The sequence below is a fragment of the Epinephelus moara genome, chromosome 10 (assembly GCF_006386435.1).
Source record: "Epinephelus moara isolate mb chromosome 10, YSFRI_EMoa_1.0, whole genome shotgun sequence".
Taxonomy (NCBI): Eukaryota; Metazoa; Chordata; class Actinopteri; order Perciformes; family Serranidae; genus Epinephelus; species Epinephelus moara.
In genome coordinates this window covers 33,124,517-33,146,084 of record NC_065515.1, presented here as the reverse complement: position 1 = coordinate 33,146,084, position 21,568 = coordinate 33,124,517, and the positions used below count along the sequence as shown (strand labels likewise).

Sequence of the window (21,568 nt, the reverse complement as noted above, 5' to 3'; positions counted from 1 at the left end):
TATTTGCTGAACATATATGTATATTTTGTTGTCATAAAAATAGAATATGCCAAACAGAAAGACTTTTTTTGTATTCACTGGAGAGTTTTGATATAATAAAACATGATAATGTGTCATGTAGTGACATAAAGCCTATAAAAGTGAGACTATTGTTAATTCATTTATGGACGGAATAAACATTTTCTCTGCACTTTGGAGCTCTTCACTTAAATTACATCACATTTTCTGTCATAAATCCACCAAAGCTGCATAAAATCTGTCATTCCCATCACATCTAAGTGTTTGTCTCACTGGGCTGATAAAGCTGCACCAACACTTGCAGTTTCACTGTTACTGTTATTGCATATATAATCTAGATATGTATTATATTTATATAATAAACCCATTTCCACAAATATGTTTTTAATTTAAACATTTGCAAACACGTAACGATCTGGTAGTGTAAACTAGGGGTCATAAGCACCCGGCATGCCTCCATTTTCTTAACCTGTCCAGCTTTACTGACAAATTCCGCACGTGCATTGGTCCTAATGCATCTGAAATAGGCTTTTAACTGGCTTCCGGTTACCTTATATTTGTTCAGCAACACTAAAACTAAGAAAACACTCCAGGTCAAACACCGAGCTGATTGTAGTTTGCATAGTAAACATACTTCATTCAAACTGACAGCAGGTCGCTGGACTGTGAGCTGTCACAGATGTGTCTCGGCGCGTCCTCACATTCAGACATTAAACGCCTCACACCAGCAGCTCTCTACTGTCACACACATGTATACATATTTCCAACATCTCACCCCAAATATGACACCAGGTCAGCGGCGCGAGCAGAAGAAATAAACCTCCAAGGTGTCCCATGCTCGATGTCCTCCACGGCTGCATCGCTGCCCGCGACGCGGAAATATGACGCAAGAGTCGGTTCAGTCTGTGAATGAAGATGTGTGACGTTAATGGTGCTTACGAAATTATATTACTGTCACGATACAGTCTAAATTAATAATCAAATATCTCCTCTGCTGTTCATTTGTCCTTTATTTTATTCAGTTATTTGTTAATTTGACGTACAATATTTCACAGCTGTTCAAAATGGCTTGACTAGTATTCTTTAGTGTGATATCATATATGTTTGTCATTTAAATAAAGCATTTCCTAAACTTCTTGTACGTTTTTATTGCTCAAAAATAAAAACCAAAACACTGCTCAATATGTCAGAATGGCCATAAAACACAAATCAAAATATTCTCGCTTTAAAAATCTTTTTCTAGCAGTTGTCTGGTACTAACTATTATCCATTACATTACATAAATTCATGAATATAAAATTAATTTGTCCTTAAAAAATACTGACCTTTTAGAGTGAAGTGCTCTGTCATCCAACAGCTTACCGGTGTGTTTGAAGCGTGCACACCTGCACAGGTGTTTCTGATGTTGTTTGCTGATTGGACCTCTTCTCAGGTTGATGTAACTGCAGTTTGTTTACGTCACTGCTCCCATAGGCTACTCTGAACAGGTCTTCCCACTTTTAAACACTTTTAACCCTTTGAAACCTGAGCAAACTGGCCATGAGCAATGAAATAAGTGACCCCAAAAATTTGAAAAAATAAATTGCAATATTCTTTACATATAAAAAGAATAATAATATTTTCCCCTTTAAAAAATATTCTTTTTTTTCCAATTTGTGGGACATTTCTTGCCAAGTTGCTCATTGCCTTTTCTCCAATGTCTTTGAAAGAACTCACACCCCTTTGGTCAAAGATTTATAAGTTTAAATACTTGCGAAAGGCGTCTGAAAGCAAGAAGAAAAGTGATGTCATAGTCTGCGCATGCCCACACCCTGCTGATAAAATAAATTAGCTAAAGTTACTTGAATAATTTGGGCAGGTGGTAAGAGAAATTGCCACTGCATTTTAGCAGAGTATAAAACTAAAAGTATAATTGTAAACCCAGCTTCTAAAATCTTATTGACAAATATTTACATTTTAAAAATCTTCTCTTTTTTTGCTTCTCTCCAAGTACTCTCTCTTTGATTACATGCAGGGCCGCCCATATGGGGGTTAAAAGGGGAAGCTTTTTGGGGCCCAGCCACTGGGGAGGGAGGCTCGTCTTAAATATAAGCATTAATATATGACATTTATTTTGGACCAAGATATTCACCATTACTTGTTAAAACAAAAAACTAAACTAAAATAAAAAAAATCAACAGTTTTCTTGTAAATTTAGTAAAATGTAGCCTGTTTCATAACATAAAAGCCCCCTCTCCTGGAAATAATATGAGTCTTTTTGTTTTTTTTGAGCAACTGCAGCGGAGGCGAGCACTGGACCATTTCTGTGGGTGTGCCTGGTTACCTGGGACATAATCAAGGCTCAGACTGACAGAAGCAGAGCTGCAACCAACACAACAAGCATGTCCTTTGAAGGGATAGTTCGGATTATTTGAAGTGGTATTGTGTGAGGTACTAATCCATGGTCGGTGTATTGCCTACAGTGGATGTTACTTGGCAAACACCCACGTTGAGGAAGCAGGCAGGACTACTGACACAGAAGCTGAGCAATGAAGTGTATTTTAGACACCCATGAAAAGTCCCAGCTAAAACAATCAATATCAGTTTAAGTGTTTGTTATATTGAGAGTATTTTCACTGCTTTACCTTTCTGTCAGACAGCAATTTCTGACTGGGAACTGAAGACGTTATATTGCTATGATTAAAGCCAGACTCCACTAAGAAAAACAGTGATTTAATGATGCTGAACACAGGAGCTGCTGGTCTGCTACTGCCTCCACCAGTTATTTTTTATTTTGTGTTATTGTGTGACATTGCCGTTTAAAAGAGTTAATTCAGGGGCACCATCTAGCTCACCTGGTAGAGCAAGCGCCCAATGTACAAAGGCTGTGTCCTTGCCACAGAGGCCGTGGTTTCAGTTCCAATCCACAGCCCCCTGCTGCATGTCATCCCCACTCGCTCTCCCCCCATTTCACACTTTATCTGTCCTATCAAATGAGGGCAAAAAAGCCCCCCAAAATATCTTAAAAGGGTTCATTCAGATTCACCAAATTATTGTTTATCAATTATTGTTTTTTTCAATGATGTCTGGTGACTTTGATGAGAGCATAGCTGAACTGAAGCTGTTAACTGCTTTCCTGTTGGATCAGGCTGTCTGACAGAAAGGTAAAGCGGAGAAAATACTCTCAATACAGCGTACACCTAAACTGTTGTAGATTTTTTTAGGTGGCTAAAATACATAAGCTGATAACCACTATCCACAGCAGTACATTGCTTAGCTTCCATTTTGGCACTCCTGCCATTTGTCCAAACTGGGGGCATGCTGACTGATACCTATTGTAAGTCATATACTGACTATGGTTAAGTACCTTATGCACCCTAATGGATGCTTTGGCAGGTTTCATGACAACTGAAAAATGATGATATTAATGATGCATGAGACATCCTGATGTTCAATTCATGTAATAGGAGTTTACCACTGGTATCTACATTGTGAGTCATCATAAGTTTTGGACTTTGAGACTGGACTGTCTCATTTGGTGAGAAGGCGCAGGTTGAGTCAGACCTTTAGGTTCTCGACTTTATGGGTCTGAGCTGCACTGGCACACATCTACTTAGCCCCCCTCCTGTTGGGCTCACCTTTCACCCACTGTTTCACAACTCTCTCTCACACAGAAGTCTACCCACACAGTTGACACTCGTGATTCAAAATCCATTTCACATTAAGGTTCATAATATGACCACACAAATCTTAAATAGAACACATTTATTCACATTTTCTATTGTACAGGATACAACCAACATGTGCAGAGGTCAGACCTCTACAGCAGGTCTGGATGGAGAAATTAGGTTGTTGATGCTGAAGAGGTTAACGCTGCTGCTCAGAGGTACGGCTGGTCTGTGGAGAGTGGTGGCCCGTTGTACACAGGGCCCGGGGTCACTGGAGGCTTTTCGACTTCAGAAACTTGGCTAAAAGAGATCAGAAGAGTCAAGAAAATATCACAAGTATGTAAACAATCACCATAAAACAGAATGTTTAAGTTTTCAGGAGGTAGATGTAATCAAGGTGTTTAATTTCACACAGCAAGAGGTTACTGCTCACATTACAAGATGTCACATCAACACATCTAAGCATTGGGGCATGGTTGAAAGGTGTCATCAAACAGCTGGATTACTGTGTGTGTTGCAAAAATGTGCAGAAATTTCTGATACATATCCACAGTTGGGTTAGTGTTTCATGTCTAGAATGCCCTTTAAAAGTCTATAATAAGTGTGCTCCACATATTACTGCAGTTACACTAAACTCCAACTGTGAACATAACACCATTTACATAATCGGATTATGACTGTTTACATGGGTCCCATTTTACTCACATTACTGTTCTTTATGTTGGCTTATTAAAGGTCAGAAAAATATTGTTCTGTTATCAGTCTGCTGTCGTTGGATTTCCCAGTAAAGTTCCATCAAAGGTCACTGACCATGGCTTTTACCAGAAGTAACAAAAGGAAGTGAGTAAGTTACTGGCAATCAGAAGTTGGTGTAAATCTACATTTGTTTTCCAATAGCTGATGAATTTTATACAAGTAACTGGTTAGCTAGGTGAGGAGCTGCAGGTGCATATTGCAGCATTAGATAAAATACATTTCCTTCACCTATTAGTAGGGGGCGGCTGAGGTTCAGAGGTAGAGTGGGTCATCCGCTAATTAAAAGATTGGGGGTTCAATCCCTGGCTCCTCCAGTCCACATGCCGAAGCATCCTTGAGCAAGATACTGTATGGGTGTGTGTGAGTGCATGTGAATGTTGGCTGAGGAGCAGGTGGCACCGTGCATGGTAGCCTTGACCACCAGTGTGTGACTGTGTGTGTGAATGGGTTAAAGCGCTTTGAGAGGTCAGAAGACTAGAACAGTGCTATACAAGTGCAGTCCATTTACCATTCAGTACTTGGTTCACTCTGTCACCATAAAACCTCTATGATCATAGCATAAACGGAAGTCAGGTCACAGTTGTTTAAAAGTGGGAGGGTAATCTGTTCTGTTTTTTTACCTTAATCCAGGTATGCTCAATAGGACAGTTATAATAATCAGAGTAATGTCATTATTTGATTACAATCTGAATTTTACAATCTACAAAAATGCAATGATCGAGTAATTTACCTGCCAGCGGTAAGAGCCTTCTGAGAAGACATGACGACTGTGGCTGGTACTGACTCTCTGCGTCCATCTCTGGTGTAGTAGTAGTTGTCGGCATACTTATGGCTCGGGCCTACTGCCAGTTTGGGTGGTGGCTGTGTCCTATAGAAAAAGAATTGATGGACTATTGTACAAAGTTTAAGCAGCAATTATACTTTCTCTCAGGCCGCATAGATTCTGTCCCTTTGTTGGGACTGTCATGTCATACATTTATCACAGCCCCTTGCATTTGTTGCATTAGTGGGAGGATGTAATTTCAGGTAGTAGTGACATGATGGAGTAGGGTCCTGCATGGTCAGTTTGAGTTATGATTTTAAGAATGCAAAAACACTTCACAATGGTTTAAGCTTTACATGGTCTGATGCCAGGTGCTGCCTGAAAGGTAAAATTTCAAGGCACATAAATGCCATAACTTGTCTACTATTATTACATGGATGACATACAAACCAGGTGTCAAACCAACTGCTGATAGCACAGGTAAGTATTTATCTGAGGGAGCCTGACAAGTGGCAGTGCAGCCCAATATTTCAAATACAACCTCTGATAAGCTGCCATCGTTCACCTGTGTCTTATTCTAACTGTACTGAATTTTAAAGTGATGCAGAATCAAACTAGGACGTCGAGGCAGGTGTGCATGTTACTGCTCTGACGGCCTTTATCAACACGTCACTGTTATCTGGGTTATATGTGCTACCAGAGACTGTCTTTAGTTCAGTGTGTAACAGCACGACAGGGAAGCTACGTTAACCTTGCTGGTTTCATACACATGGTAACGTAAACACTTCTGCACGAAGTCTCACCTTTTTGCAATCTCCTCATATCTCAGCTGCAGCTTGGCTTGCAGGTCGTGCTGTAAAGAAAACATTATTACTGATAGTTGCTGAAAAACATAATGAAACAAACTAGCTTCCTTCATAATGTTACCATCCACCTAGCTTGACAGGCTAGCTCTTAGAAGCTAACTGGAATTGGCAACTTCCGCCCGTTCCGCTTGTATGGAATTTTATTAAGAGGAATAACTCGGTGACAAATTAGTGTGTCTTTAACAATTCGTCCTGTCCTGGATATAAAGTTTGTCCGTGGTTGTGTTTCTTACCCCCGATAAAAAATTTCGGAGCCTCTGAATGATTTTGGTAGCAGTCGCCATCTTTGCTGTTGTGAAGGGCACGAGACTTCTTCTGAAATGTGACCAAACGTGTCTCAGCACGTGACTGACATCTGGCGGTCTGAAGGAGAACTGCAGCATTACACCCTGGTGCACAATAGATTCTCATACAGCAGCTTCAAAACTGTTTTATTTTCCAGGAATATTTGCTGACTTTGCTTTTGTTGCTTTAAAGAACATCCCAGTTTTGAAAATTCTTATTCTATTTATAATTAAATGTCATTATGTGTTAGTGTGGCCAGTATTTAACAAACTAGTGAAAGGATATTACTGCTGGCAAAATGCAGTATTTATAAGTTTTCTATTACTGAAATTTTAACATTACTGTGTTGTAAGGTCCCTGTAAAATATATTATATATTAGCAACCCTACTATATTTATTTATTTTATAGTCACATAATTGCACAGAAAGTAAACACACTAGGTGGCTCACGTGTTCACACTTGTTACAGCGTGCACAGTACCTGATTATTGTCCCACAGAGTGATGTAATAGCACTGTGTGACTCAAAACTCTGAGTGGTACAGTACACAAAACAGCAGTGAGTCAAACTAAGGATGAGTCAAAGAGAAATACAAATTTTATTTGTTGCACAAGAAAACACAGTACAGGGCGACACCGCCAGTATACCATGCGATCAAGTATTACATGTGTGCTTGTCTCATGCAGCATGCACTGAACAGAAGAGTCCACGGGAGAACACATGCACATGTACAACAGTTTGACCTGCCACTTTGTTCTGTAAGAGTACGTTTAGCATCAGCTCAGAGTCTCGTCTTTGCTGACCTCCACCGGCTGATTTTGTTTTTAACCTTACAGCTGACACATCATCCTCAGGTGTGGTTGCAGGTGCAAAAGTGGTGATCAATCAAGCATTGTCTACATTCACATAAGAAACCAAGTTGTTTGGAGAACTCTGGAATACATGCACTGCAAAAAGGTTCGTCCCAAATCAAATTCAAAGACTGGTTTATTTTGTGTCATGTTGTATTCTTTAACAATGAGGCCTTTTAACGGTACGGTTTAGAGCAGTGGTTTCCGACTGGTTCAACCACAGGGTGCAGATTTGTTCTTAGTCATTAGACTTGACACATTGGCAAGTCATTTGCGGTCCCATTCGACCCCCTTTTGGACCGCGACCCACCAGTTGGGAACCACTGGTTTAGCGTACATGTTGACTTTTACTTTAAATTAGCCATTTTGTCTGACTTGTATCCCATTATTTTGTTTATATAAATGTACCTCTAGAGTAAATTTCATCCCTCTGCAGCATTATTTTCCCTCTGACATTTTTTTATGCAAATATGCACGTCAAAAAAAAAAAAAAAAAAAAAAATGTGGCCAAGAAATCAGTTTTTTTCCCAGCAGGCATCTCGTTGTGCTTTTATCCTTCAGCCCAGTTACTTAGCTGCATGTAAAAAACACTAAATGCTTCTCAGCTTGGTGCTAAATGACTCTTTGTGAACGTTTTCAAAAGAACAAAACAAAAACAGATATGTAACTTCTATGAGATTTCTCTCATGGTATCAAAGAGGGTAGTTTCATCATGTACAGCCACAGGATATAAAATGTTTGTACAGTACGTAGCATGTTTGTTCGTTGTAAACAATTCCGTCAGACTGCAAAAAATAACTGAGCCGTTCAGTGACATAGTCTCCCCGAGCTGTTCGCGGACAGAACGAAAGCATCCTGTGAAAAGGTCATCATCATGAGATTTTAAGGAGGAAGAGGGACATACGGGCAAGAAACACATCAACAATTCTGATGCTTTAGAAACAGAAGACTGAGGAGAAAGTCGGTACAAAAAGCCACTGACAAATAAGACAATAAAACTTCAAACTCAGGAAGTACATCTGAAATACAACAGCCCGTTCCCTCGAGCTAGACTTCCCAAAATCCCGGTGCCTCAAATTGTCATTGTGCATATCATAACCTTCAACACATTTGGAATTATACACATCCTTGTTATCAAAATATACATCAATATTTGTACAATACAAAGACATACAAACATTTGTTCAAAGAAGCCCTGGGTTTGGATTCAATGTAAGGGTTTCCCTGTGCCGTCAACATTCACTTACAAAAATTCATGTCAAAATACATTAGTGCACTTTCCCCCTCGATGTAAACATCACTACACGGTAAATTAAGTAGGAGCAGGTCTCGTAGGCATGGTGTCTGTTACATGCTCATGAAAAAACGAAGACAAAAGCTACGGTTTCAGGAAAAGGTACGTCCAAAAAATACACGAGGCTCAAACACTTTTCCAGGTACAAAATGTCTTGTTATTCTAAGTAAGGAAAATAAATACCAAAAAGATAGTTCCCTCCAGGCTCTCGAGAAGACACAGACATCAAGACATCATCATCTTCAATTTGACTGCTCAGTGTTTTTCCTGTAAATTGCATGCTTTGAGCAGAGTTATTACAGCGAGATGTGGAGCCATGCTGATGTCAAAAAGTGACCAGAGAAAAAACTGAGATACCTCTACGAAGGTATCACACAGTCTACATCGAGAAGTCACAAAGCAGAGTGTGTCATGTTCTGTAACATCCAGGACTTTGTCAAGAGTGCGATACCAGTGGAAGAAAAACACATAATCAGAAAAATGTTCATGTTGAGTTGAGATTACAAACACAAATGATTTCGACTGTCTTCAAAGATATGGCTTAGAGGACGCTGCACTGATATGATGGCACATAATACCCTTTTTGATTCAGCTTCTTTGTTTGTGTCTTCATAACAGATTGTACTTGTAAGTCAAACTTCAGTGACAGTGTCAGTGTGCAACATTACCCTGCACTGACCAGATCCACATGTAAGAAACTGTACAATACTGTGACCACACTGCAAGGAACACAGTCGACAAATCGATGGAAGAACTTTGATTCTACAAATCTGACAAAGTTGCCAGAGAAACACGAGCCACACAACTAATGTATCCATGTCTGCCGTCTAATTCAGCGCTGCTTTTTTCCCCACCTATGTGACTGGTTCCTGAACTATATTTGTGTTTGATAAGTGCAAAGTGGAAGATTTCCAGCTCTGCAAAGCATCGCAGTTTTCCCCCGTTCTAATTAGTGCTTGGTGGCTTTGATGTTTTCCTCAAGGATGTGGTGCCGAAGCAAAGCAGCAAAACGTGTGTGTATGTGTATTGTAGTTGTACATTTTAGATACAACAGGAAATGACACATCAGCCCTGGTGCTCACAGTGTGAACCAAACATCATCCTTAGGTTTATAGGGATCAATATAATAGCAGTATTACACTACCGGAAGCTGCACTGTTCAGATCTAAGCCGACACTGAAAAAAAAAAGACTTCTCGTACCTTTTGGTCCAGCAACAGTTACGCCTAGCATTATCAAACTACTCTGTACAGCAACAATTCATTTAAAAAATAGACATTTATACAAAAGACAACCCAGTCAAAAGACATCACCACATTTTATGGATACAAAAATGTTGAGCCTTGGCTATTCAACTAATGAGAACTTCCCTCTTTCCCTGTTACTCACTCACCATAGTTTACAAATGTAATAAATAAGACAACACTGTCTGTAACGCCTTGAGGCAAATATTTACAATTAAAAAAATTCAAGTAAAACTTTATCCCACTTTCTGTCAGCCAGACGAGTTTATACATGAGTTTAACTTTTGAGAGACTTCACAGAAAAGATATGAGTTGTTGAAATGAGTGCAGTGGTGAGAGGTCACTTTCTCAGAGGCCCTTTTTGAGGTGCTTCCTCTCTGCACTCAGTCTTCTCTGTTTGTGGTCCACCCTGAGGACCAGCAGAGGTTGTTTCTGCTGCTTGACTGCAGCTGTTGTCAGAAAGAGGACGTCCTGCCTGTTGTGGCTGAGATGAAGTGATGTCCACCTCTAGCTCAGATGTCTCGTTGGTTTCCTCTCCATCTGAACATGGCTCCCACTCATCCTGCTCGCTCTCAGTTGAGCCCTGCACGGCGATCTGGGGCACCAGTGTGAACCTCCTCACCACCGGCACTTCCAGCTCTATCTCCACGCTGGATTGGGGTCGAGTGAGTATCCAGGCCATCCTGTCCTGCTGCTGCTTATGTTGTGTTTGGGCTCCTGGAGATGTGGTGGTTACAGTAACCGTGGTGCTGGTTTTCTCCTCCGGCTCGTCAAAGCTCACCTCCTGCACTGCCTCCTGTTTCTTAAAGGAGTCCCGCCGCTCTGATAGGTTGAGCTTTCGCATCACAACCAGCTGCTCCGATCGCTCAATCCCAGAGTCTCTCAGCCTCTGGCTGCCGATGTATCCCCCTAGCCTGCTGAGATCCGCTCCGATGTAGGAGCCTCCACAGGCCCCCTCTGCCTCTGAGTCACCCAGCAGGTCCCCTTCACCGTAAAACGGCACTTCCAGCGTGTGCCTGCGGGGGGTGTACAATTTCTTATCAGAATGATACACACCAGACAGTTTCTCAGCTGACTGTACCCTCTTCAGGAGAGGGGACCGAGGCGGCTCTGCGCTGCGGGGCCGGACAATGTGTCTGACAATGGTGGGTGGGGACAGGGTTTTGCCGTGGTAGCCGTGAAAGCTTTTGGCAAACCCTGACAAAGGAGAGGGAGAGCGCTGTGGAGAAAGAGGCTGGGTGGAGGATGAGGAGGAGTTGCAGGCCAGGGGCGAGGGGGGGATGTTGCTGGTTGACTTCCGGCGGCCCACCTTGGTGTAGCGCTGCGTGCTGAGTTTGGAGCCCAGGCCGTGGAGAGAACTCGGCCGGATGTGTGCAGCGGGTGAACTAGGAGAGCTGGAGCAAGGAGATGTGCTCTGAGGAGAGTTATTGTCTGTGAAGCAGAGGTAAGACTGGTTTCAAAGAGCGCACATCACATGTTGCAGAAACCTCAGCATTTTACCATATATACACTGACAGTTCTCTAAAAGATGCTCACAATGGCACTGTCTGTGGATGTTATGAGATTAATAACCCTTCAACTTCATCGCAAATAATTCTGAACCCAAACTGAGCTCACCAAAGGCCTGATGATCGGGTGCAGGACTCCGGCAGGGTGTGGAGGGGCCGGGTGAGAGGCTGTGCGTCGGGGAGCCTGGAAGACTCTCGCTGGAGGAAACAGAGTGGTGGAGACCTGAATTGAAGCTGCGACTGCTGTGCATCACTGTGCTCTGCTTGGACAGCTTCTTCAAGATGCTTCGTCTCCTGGAGGAAGAAGAACATCACTTACTAGTAAAGTCCATAAGGCTGCACTTACATAAATGTTAAGGGAGAGACCATGATGAGACCATGCAGTAAACTAAATTGCTAATAAATTTCACTTCACAGTGTCTAACACTAGAGGGAGACACAGACTTCTGCAGGTTGGTTATTCAGAGGCCTTCCACCAGTTGCCAACTTCACAAAGTAAACAAACGATGAGTAATGCTGCAGAGCTGAAGGGACCAACAGAAAACCAAACCTCCGATTCTCACCTGTCGTAATTATCTCTCCTCCTGCTCTTCTTGCTGCGACGAGCCATCTTGCCTTTGTGTTTGGTCTTTCGAGCTGGACCCACTTTAATGGACGTATTCTCAAGTGCTATGGTCTGAAGCGCCACCTTGCTGCCACTCTGCACATTTCATATGGAACAAAGAATGTTTTGTTTATCAAGGACCAAAATAATGCAACTTTAACTCAACAGTGTTGAAGGACAGCAGTCTGAAGAGTTGCAGTACCTTCAGCAGCAGTTCTATCATCTCAGTGTGGACCAGGCCCTGGACAGACTCTCCATTCACGTGGGTGATGAGGTCTCCAGTGCGGAGACCTGCCTGGTAAGCCAGGCTGCTCTCCTCCACACTCTGTTAAAACAGCAACACAGTGAGTGTGAGGAGAGGAGTTTAAGTTGAGCATTACATAACCAGCTTTTTATACCTCTCACTTCTGTCATCAGAATAAAGCACTTCACTTGACAAGGGGACGTGACATTTAAAACGCTGGAGGACTAGTTAAAGCTGTGTTAGGCAGACAATAGTTTGAAGTCTTGTGGTGACACCCACCGACACCATGTGATGCACAGTGTAGACATCGCTGTCACCCATGTAGACCCGGATGGCCTGCAGGGTAAAACCGTGTTTCTTCCCTGAGGTGTGGATGACGATGGGTGGCCTCAGGCTGCCGGGGCTAAGTGACAGGTCCCGGTTGGGGGAGGAGTCACGGGACGAAGGGTTGGAGGACAGAGAGCGTGGAGAGATGGGACTGGGCTGGAGGCAGCTGGGCGAGTCATCTGAAACAAACACAGCAGCATTCTCCTCTGAATATAAGTTGTTGTGCTGTGAATAAAGTGTTAATAGAAATATGAACATTTTCCTGACTATATAAATTGGAGACATATTCACATACGTTACTAAAGAGCTTCAGATACAGTTCAGTGTTCAGGAGTATACTCGACTATTTGACAATTCCATCTAAGTAGCCTGATTCGACTGCCAATATCAGAGTCTAATCCTAGCAGTGGTGAGATTATGTGGTCATGAAAGTTTAAATTTATGTACGATTCTCTGTCAAATCAGCGAGAAGCATGTAGAAACTCTCCCCATCTCTCTCTCAGGGTCGAAAGTTTTATTTACAACCATGAAAAGCAAGCAGGCGAAGAAACCAAACTAAGTGATGTGGTCTGTCTGTCTGTCTATTGATCTCCTCCGCTTCGTTTCTGTGCGATGGACAGCGCCGCACCTACACGCGCGCCCCCTTCACACAACAAACAGCTAAAGATGGAACACGTCCTATTATAAAATAAATTCTTGTGCCAAGTCAAGTTGTTTAATTGTTTGTTTCAGCTCCTTTTTAATCGTTATATCGATTTACTTCTCAGGGGCAGTGCATATTAATAAACAGAACTGTAAATATGCCAGAATTAGCCAGGTGTGAATTTGGCCGCCTAAAATCAAGAAACAAGTTTACAGAACAGAACAATAATTATTATGAAAATCATGTCTAATGTGGAAAAAGTAGAAGCCAGTGGCACAAATGAGAATATATGTCAATGAGAAAAAACAAAACTAAATCCTCCATCAGTCGACGATAAGCAAGGCTTGCCCATCAGGTTCGAAGATATGACATGCTTTGATTTTGTTAGTATATCTTAGTATTTATTGTTAGGCCAATCCTGTTGGTTAATTCGGACACTAAGTTGTTGATGATAACCCTCTGTACCTGTAGTGATGATGAGAGACAAGGCCGAGACAGAGGCTGACTTGGGAACCTTCCCTCCACAGGGAAGCCTCTGTCTGTCCGGGGTCTCCAACTGGTTACCGAAGCGCCGAGGGCCAGCCGGTTCCTTGGGGGACGAGTGTTTGCCTCCCGTGCTGTTGCTGCGAATCCTGATCCTCCGAAGGTTTGACACAACCACCTCAGCTGCAGGTGACGTAGGTTAAAAAGGTGAACAACATGTAAATATGCTCATGCCTCTAATAGCAGCACTGATACATGTTGTGATCAGAAATGTCAAAAACATCTCAGTCTGGACTTACCTTCATCATCAGTGGAGAGGGCAAAGCGTGGCATTGTCTCCAGGCTGTGGGTGCTGCTCATCACCAGAGGACTGGTGCTCCTCTCAGACTGGGAGGAGCTGGAGGAGGCCCGAGGGCGAAGGCTGCAAGTAGCCAGAGATGAGCTTGATTGGTAAAAGACTCCAAGTGATCACCAAACACTGCACCAACAACTGTGTTTCCATTGCCTTCTACTTTTATACAGGTACAAGATAATGCTTATAGAGCAGGTTATGTTTTTGGCGACATTTAACCTAGCATTATAGGGCCAAACACAAAAAGAAATCAAAACATCTTATGTTTTAAACATCTTAATGTCTTATGATGAAAGCACTCTAAAATGCTACAGCATGACAGTGTACAGTATGACACATCTTAAGGCTCTGACACACCAGGCCGGCAGCTGGCCATCTGTCAACGTTTGGCCATCAGCGAGTGTCTGTAGCCCTCATCTTTGTCTCGTCTTTTTCCTACACCACTGGCCTTTGTTGGCCCATGTCGGCTTTATTTCAGCTGATTCAGCATAATGAATTGGCGTCGGGGAAGGCGGAACTCATCGGTGAATGAAATCACACTGATTGGCAGTTGAACTCAGCGCACGAGAAGAGAAACGGAAGTGAGGAAAGTAAACAAAGAGCTAAAGACAAGAGGGAGTGAGACCCAAAAAAACTTGTTATATATGGTAAGACTTATTTTCTTAAGCCACTGAGCTCTTTAGCAGAAACATTTCCTGACAGTTTGTGTTATTGTTCACTGGTGTATGATAAATATGCTCTGTTCTTTCAACATCGGATTGTATTGTTAATGTGCGAACTGGCTAACTAGCACCAAGACGTTCTTCCAGTTTTCCCCTTTTGAATGACAGTTCAAGACTACCACCATCCGCTGATATGGAGAGTCATTACGTCTCACGGAGGCGCAGAACATACATGCTCTTTGGCCATTGCCTGTTGTTGTTGTGGTGTGTTTATATGCAACTGAGTGAGGCAACGCAACAGTTGGCTTTTGTTGCAGCTAGTTGATGTCGGTTTGGTGTGTCTGGGCCTTTACACCTGTGCCTACCTGGCCATGCGTCCGGCCTGTCTGCGCTCAGCGCTGCCCTCTGCTGGGCTCGGGGAGGGACTGAGTCCTCCAACGTCCACACGGTCCTCTTTTTCCTCGCTGTGGCTGCGATCAGAGGAGAAACTCAGGTTGGACGGCGTTGCCAGATGTTCCGTGCTGCTGTAAACCTGAAAAGGTTGAACAGGAGAGAGGGTGAGAAACAGAGTTTGGAGCTCAGTATTGAAGAGCTTTCAGATGATGTAATGGACGGTCTAATAGTCACACTAGAGACCCTTCACTCTGTTAAAAATATGACCATTATCTTAACAGCATAACACAGTAGCCTAGCAATAGTTACCTTCTACTTTATTCTGTCACAGCATGAGGTCTTCAATTACGTGAACATGTTTCTTATAAAGTATGAATATTGAAATACTTGTGTAAACATTGTAAATATCCACAGAGTAAAGGATTGGAAGGACTGACCACTTTTTGAACCTACAAAGCTCTCGACTTCCAAAACATGGAGTTCTTACCTTGCTGAAGCGATGCGACCAAGAGGCAAATTGTCTGATTTCCAAGGAAGACTCTTCATCATTGGTTTCCTCATCCTCGTCAGACGCCAAATGATGGTAACGCTCTGTGCGAGCTGAAAAAAGTTAACAGGAAAGGACACACAAACTTAGGAAAGAACTTTTTTATATAAAATATAGTCTGTTCCCATTTATCACATATTTGTACATCACAAAATCAGGCAGCACAAAGGCTTTTCTTTGCTGTCACACTGGTAGGTACAGTGTTTTGGTCTAATATGGGAGAAAACGCGATGTTAAAGCCTGAAGTCAGGATGCAACCTACTGTCAAAGTAGCTGGTGTCATCCTCCCCCTCAAGCTGAGGGATGAATTCAGCTTTCTGCCTCAGGAGTCCATTCCAGTCCAAACCCTGGAAGAAGGGGTGCTGTTTGACCTCTGAAGCGCTGCCTACAATCACAGGATTTTCACAGCCAATCAGACACTGGGTAAAGTTTTAAAACACTGCGACTTCAGTATCCCTCAGGCCTAAAATCGACAAAAAATCCTTTCGACAAATAGGTAATTGATATTTGTATCTTTCACTGACTATCTTCATGTCACTTTAAACTTTAGTTAGTTACCATTTTAATTTCCCTACTGCAACAAAGGTCTAGGATTATGAGAGAACACCCTCATTTTTCAGTATCAGCCTGTATCAAACATTATCTGCAGCTTCGTCATGTGCTAATCAACAGTAAACTGAGCAGTACCAGTTCCTAGTCGGTCTAAAGGACTCTGCCTGAGCAGGCGGGTGATCAGATCCTGGGCATCATTCGGTAAGGCATCGTCTCCCTCTGGCCAAATGATGTCATCTGGAAAAAACAAACAAACTGATAAACATGCTCAACAGATGATCACAAATAAATGCACAAAATAATGACAACAGCTTCTGGAAGTGTTGCAGTGCTTGAAACAAAAGCTAAATGTTTGTACTTTAAATACACTCTCTGTTGGCACTTAATTATTTCCATATCTTGGCCTTTGACAATCAACATAATGACGCAATAATATCAAGTTATGAATTGATGCCAACTAAGATTTTCTGACAAGATTAAAAAATAAGAGACTCCCCCATTTGTGATTTCAACACTCACCACTGACAACTTGTCCAAAAAGCTCTTCAGGTGTGTCTCCAAAAAACGGAACGCAGCCGACCAGGAATTCATAGAGGATGACCCCCATCGCCCACCAGTCTACTGGCTTCCCATAGCCCTGCCTGAGGATCACCTCTGGGGCTATGTACTCCGGAGTGCCACACACCTGCACAAGCAAACCAACACAGGTGAGCTGTGGGGAACAGAGAAAGCTGCTTCCATAATAAGTAGTGTAATTTGTCTTACATGACACAAGATTTTTCGTCTCTTTCATTCGAAACAGTCTCACCTGTTTGTCTACAAACTCCCTTGTGTCTTTCTCCATGTGGCCTTCATACAGGTTGGTGGTCATGTTCATCAAGCCAATTTTAGACAAGCCAAAGTCTGTCAGCTTGATGTGGCCCATGGATGTAATCAACAAACTGTTGGGTGGTAAAAAGACAAAATCTATTATCAATATGAGCAGTTTTACCAAACTGTGCAAGCAAATGCAAGAACCTAGACTGAAATATAAAGGGAAGGGGACAGAAAAAGAAAACTGGACTCTCTAGGTGCTGACACTGACAGTGCTGGTCCATGCAAAAACAAAAACCCTGAAACATGAGTGAAGTTGTTTTATGTTCTCACTTGTCAGGTTTGAGATCCCGATGCACGATGCCATAGTTGTGAAGGTACTCCAGCGCCAGGACTGTCTCAGCAAAGTACAACCTTGTCATTTCAACAGGCAGTGGGCCCATGTTCTTGAGCAGATTGGCACAATCTCCACCTTAATAACACAAAAAATAAGTAAACCATTGTGTTCATTTTCATTTCTATTACCCAGACTAATTATTCCTTATTTCTAGTTCTACATTAGCCGCTCAAGATTCAGTTCGGTCACATTCGGTTTCTACTTTACCTTCCACATACTCCATGACCATGCAGAGGTGACGTCGAGTCTCAAAAGAGCAGAACATGGAGACAACAAAGGGGTTCTCCGCAAAAGTCAGGATGTCTCTCTCCACAAAAGCCTGCTGGATCTGGTTCCTCAGGACCAGGTTCTGACGATTTATCTTTTTCATGGCAAACCGTTGGCGGGTCTCCTTGTGACGGACCAGATACACGGCCCTGTTAAGAACCACACAAGCCACAGTAAACCTATAATCTATATTCTTGATGAAATTTGTGCCTTCCTCACACTGGATATTGGGGGAAAGTGCAGCACGTTCTGTTCTGAAGGAGTCACGAAACTCCTCGTCTTTATTAAGCTGCGGTCACAGAATTAGGCAACATGCTGCTGCGTAATTAGTCGAAAACCACCGTGTCGATATTCTGGATGTTTGATCAAAAGGAGGAAATTAGATTCTGACAAGTTAATTAGATATAATGAATGAATGTAATGAAGCTGCTATGGTTTGCTGAAGAGATTTCATGGAACTTGTAGCATGCAGTAGATTTTCAAGGAATCCTGTAGTGATACAGCAAGGAACCCAAAGGGCTTTTTGACTTGTTTTTCACCTTTAAAGTTTTTGCGGCTCTTGGTTTAAAAGCATAAAAAAGCCTGCAAATCTTTTGAAAGACTAATAAACAATGCAAAGAAAATGCAAAGAAAGCTAAAGCAAATGTTTGTCTTACCCATAAGCTCCATTACTGATGAGTTTGATTGTTTCAAAATCACTCTCAACAGGTTTCCTTCGAGTCGGTGTCAGCGTCTGTGGGGCCTTGGTCTGTAGAGAGGAAGCAGAAAAATGATGCTTGTGGTTGTGTACGGGCACGTTTAAAATGCAACACAGTTAAAGCAATGCTGTAAGTAGGATTACTACAGGATAATTAATGTCCCAGGGCCTATTTTGCAGTCTGCTACATGAAGTATACTATTGACCAACGTGTAGTCCAAATACTGAGTACATAGTTTTCATACTTTGTCCATATATATGAATTTGGGATTTGGAGCAAAATAAATAAAGCTGCAGGAATGGCATGTCACAGATTTCAGAGCAATTTTGAGATTTACTTTCAACCTAGACGTGCCTTGGCTTCCTAAAACACTGATTTAAATATGTATAGTGTTCTTTCGCCCTAAAAAAAGGTCCCTGGAAAGGTTTGAATCTATTCTTTACATTTTTAATCTCAAACCATATCCTCTTCCACAATAAATACTGTGTGCACTCATAGGTAGTTAGTAATAATAAAGGTGTGAGTTTACCTCCACAGTAGCATCTGGTTCCACTGACACTGTAGGACTGGCGTCATACTGTTCAAGTTGTACCATGTCTAGAAACAAGAGAAAGAAAGAGTGAGTGCTTAAAGGGGATCTATGCCCATTTTCAAAATTCATACATGTTACTCCTATGGTCTAAGACAATCCAAAAATATAGGTAACCATGAAAACTTCCCCCCGAAATCCAAAAACTAAAGTACTACAACTCAAATTTGTGATGTCATATGGTGTAAAGTCTGGAGCTGCTCCATAGAATTTTTTTTTTATGTCATTGGCGTTTTTTCTTTGTCTAATTAGACAGATTGGTTGCCTAGTGACAATAAAAAAATAAAGACACAGCAAGCTGCAAAAAGTATTCATTCTGATTGGGTCAGGGTTCAATGACAAAGGCAAAGCAGTGCACATTACATTTTGCAACCTGCAGAGCGTGCTCTCTGATCAGAGCCATAGATAATGTTCAGTGAACTTGATATTCTGTTAGACCATCTGAAGCTTTGTTGTAATTATTATCTAGCTGTGCAGAAACTGGTTCCAACAGGCTATTTATGTAACAGTAAAAACTTATACAAGCCGTTGAACCAACTGAACCTGAATTTCAGGCTACAGAGGTGTGACCAGACTGGCAGAGAAGTACTTTACCGTCAAATGGGTCCCGTGTCAGACCCAGCTGGCTGATGATGTAACGCGGGATGTCCGTCTTGATCCCCTGGCCGACTTTGGCGTGACCCTCTGCTGCCTCCAGTAAGTGGTAAAACTCTTCTGGGTCGAACTCCTGTCAAAAGCATTTAAGTCTCATTAACGTGGACTGGCTAATGTCAATATGCTGCCAGGCTAAACAGCAACTGTAGACTTCAAGATGTTTAGCTTTTGATTTACTACTAGTAGTTATCCCATTAGCTGCATGATCACATCCACATCCCCACCTGGACTCTCAGGTCTTCCTCCTCCATCCACCTCACTGTCCCGCCAGCCCGCCTAACCACCATGGGATTTAGAGCCTTCAGCCAATCTGCCCCACGCCTCTGGAACTCCTTCCCTCCCACCGTAACACGCTCTCCACTTTCAAATCCCGCCTCAAAACTCACCTCTTTCAAATAGCCTATTCAGTATGACTCCCATCCACCGAGCCACACACATCCATCATTTTCACAGGATTTTTGTCACTGTAAACTTGTTTTGCTGTTGTTATTTACTTGTTTATTTTATGTTACTTTATTCCTTACCTCTTTGACTTTTTATCTGCTGTTACTTTCACTACCTTTGTCTGTAAGGTGACCTTGAGTGTCATGAAAGGTGCCTATAAATAAAATGTATTATTATTATTATTATTATTAATAATCCTAACTGGGCCTGTATTCAGAGTTGGTGATTTAAGATAACCAATTTTAAAGTTGGCATCAAGAGGGTCAGTATTTTAATACCACACAGTTTTTGAGAGGTTACGTGAGGCCTGACACAGTGAAAGCCTGACCCCAATTTCATTTGTATTATCATGAATGTAAAGATGACATAAAAATACTACCATAAATGCACTTGTTATATTGTTAGTCTTTGAGTTACTTAAAGGGTTAATTTACCCACATTACAAAGAAAAACTAGACAACTGGTAGCCACGTATCCACCGCATCAATACAATGGTAGTGTAATTTATTTTGTTCAAAGCATTAAAGAATAATTCAAAAGATCAACTATATGATTTTCACAGAGACAATGACCCAATTACTCTGGATAATCCATTGACCTCACTGACGACCGGGAATGCTTATCTAATAACGTGAAAACACAGTGAAAGTTAAGTAATGCTGTCGTTCTTCAAACATCCTCAGCTTCATGTTCTGGAGCAAACATCCACTTTCTAAGACAGAATTAAGGTCAGAATCTCATTTTGGTCCGACTTTACCGTGAACTGACTCCTACTCATTTCAATCAAAGTAATTCCATTTTCAATTAGGAAGAGATTTTCTCCTCCTCAGCTTACCAGACACTCGAGGAGGCGAGCCGGCCGAGAGATTACGATGAGGATTTTCCTCACCAGCTGGATGATGACGGTTACCTCCTCGCTTTCAGAACGGTCATAGGCCTGGAAAAGAGTATGGGAGCAGAAGCACAAAAAAAGTTGACCCATTATAAAACACCCAAAGAGGGCAAAAGAACAACAACACAGATTAAAAATCATACTTTAAAATCTGGGGGGGAAAAACAACAACAAAAAACACGCAAGTAGGAATAGGAGATGCTGAAGAAGATAAATATCGTGACATGTCTGACCAAATATGGTACACATAAAACTCTGCACAGTCGGCTGTGCTGTGTATGTAAAATAAAATTCCTAAAAAATAACATTTCAAACTGAAAATAAAATGTACCTAGCAAGTGTTTATAATATGAAGGGAAATAAAAGTAAAGAAGAAAATATGGCACGGGGGAAAACAGTGATTTCCTTGCCACATTTTGAGATGTGGGATAAAACACGAGAGATTTATCATTCTAAAAAAAATGAAATACACCACATCAGTGAGAAATTTCTGTGTACTTTTTTTAAGCCAAAAAATGGTTTAAAAAAAGGCAAAATTGGGTGTGGGTGGTTACTCAGTGTGCCACTTCCCCCATCTCTGAAATAACAGGAAATTTAACATATTAAACACACTGTGTGTTCAAAGCAGAGGGGCACGGCATTAATAGAAACATGAAAACAGACGCTGCCTGACGGAAATGTGTCAGAAAAGACATCAATTTAAACCAAGGGGAATTATGAGAATAATCACTAGGTGGGTGGGTGGGTGGGTGTCGTCTCCATGAATCATGAACATT

At 41.9% G+C, this 21,568-nt stretch overlaps 3 protein-coding genes across 6 annotated transcripts in view; all 3 read right to left on the bottom strand.

Moving 5' to 3' along the window:
- Positions 1–1,416, bottom strand: part of LOC126397131 (very low-density lipoprotein receptor-like) — a 34,382-nt gene extending 32,966 nt beyond the window's left edge. The window contains exons 1-2 of the mRNA XM_050055672.1: positions 1,344–1,416; positions 794–921 (exon numbers count right to left, since the gene is read on the bottom strand). Coding sequence (XP_049911629.1) covers positions 794–878 — 85 coding nt within the window. The 5' untranslated portion in view covers positions 879–921; positions 1,344–1,416. The remainder of the gene's footprint in view (positions 1–793; positions 922–1,343) is intronic.
- A 2,331-nt stretch (positions 1,417–3,747) lies between these two features.
- On the bottom strand, positions 3,748–6,392 carry ndufa7 (NADH:ubiquinone oxidoreductase subunit A7). Its single transcript, XM_050055692.1, has 4 exons — positions 6,284–6,392; positions 5,988–6,037; positions 5,152–5,289; positions 3,748–3,965 (listed from the first exon to the last, which is right to left on the bottom strand). The coding sequence occupies exons 1-4, from the start codon at positions 6,332–6,334 to the stop codon at positions 3,878–3,880; spliced, it is 327 nt and encodes a 108-aa protein (XP_049911649.1). The 5' UTR covers positions 6,335–6,392; the 3' UTR covers positions 3,748–3,877.
- A 514-nt stretch (positions 6,393–6,906) lies between these two features.
- mast3b (microtubule associated serine/threonine kinase 3b) overlaps positions 6,907–21,568 on the bottom strand; it is a 40,666-nt gene continuing 26,004 nt past the window's right edge. For all 4 annotated transcript variants that reach the window (XM_050055645.1, XM_050055646.1, XM_050055647.1 and 1 more), the window contains 19 exons: positions 20,736–20,837; positions 19,397–19,529; positions 18,743–18,810; positions 18,172–18,263; positions 17,456–17,664; positions 17,185–17,323; positions 16,847–16,979; positions 16,558–16,723; positions 16,174–16,275; positions 15,749–15,871; positions 15,427–15,539; positions 14,912–15,078; positions 13,832–13,953; positions 13,515–13,715; positions 12,359–12,585; positions 12,038–12,160; positions 11,795–11,931; positions 11,341–11,525; positions 6,907–11,154 (listed from right to left, as the gene is read on the bottom strand). In XM_050055645.1, coding sequence (XP_049911602.1) covers positions 10,064–11,154; positions 11,341–11,525; positions 11,795–11,931; positions 12,038–12,160; positions 12,359–12,585; positions 13,515–13,715; positions 13,832–13,953; positions 14,912–15,078; positions 15,427–15,539; positions 15,749–15,871; positions 16,174–16,275; positions 16,558–16,723; positions 16,847–16,979; positions 17,185–17,323; positions 17,456–17,664; positions 18,172–18,263; positions 18,743–18,810; positions 19,397–19,529; positions 20,736–20,837 — 3,633 coding nt within the window. In that variant the 3' untranslated portion in view covers positions 6,907–10,063. The remainder of the gene's footprint in view (positions 11,155–11,340; positions 11,526–11,794; positions 11,932–12,037; positions 12,161–12,358; positions 12,586–13,514; positions 13,716–13,831; positions 13,954–14,911; positions 15,079–15,426; positions 15,540–15,748; positions 15,872–16,173; positions 16,276–16,557; positions 16,724–16,846; positions 16,980–17,184; positions 17,324–17,455; positions 17,665–18,171; positions 18,264–18,742; positions 18,811–19,396; positions 19,530–20,735; positions 20,838–21,568) is intronic.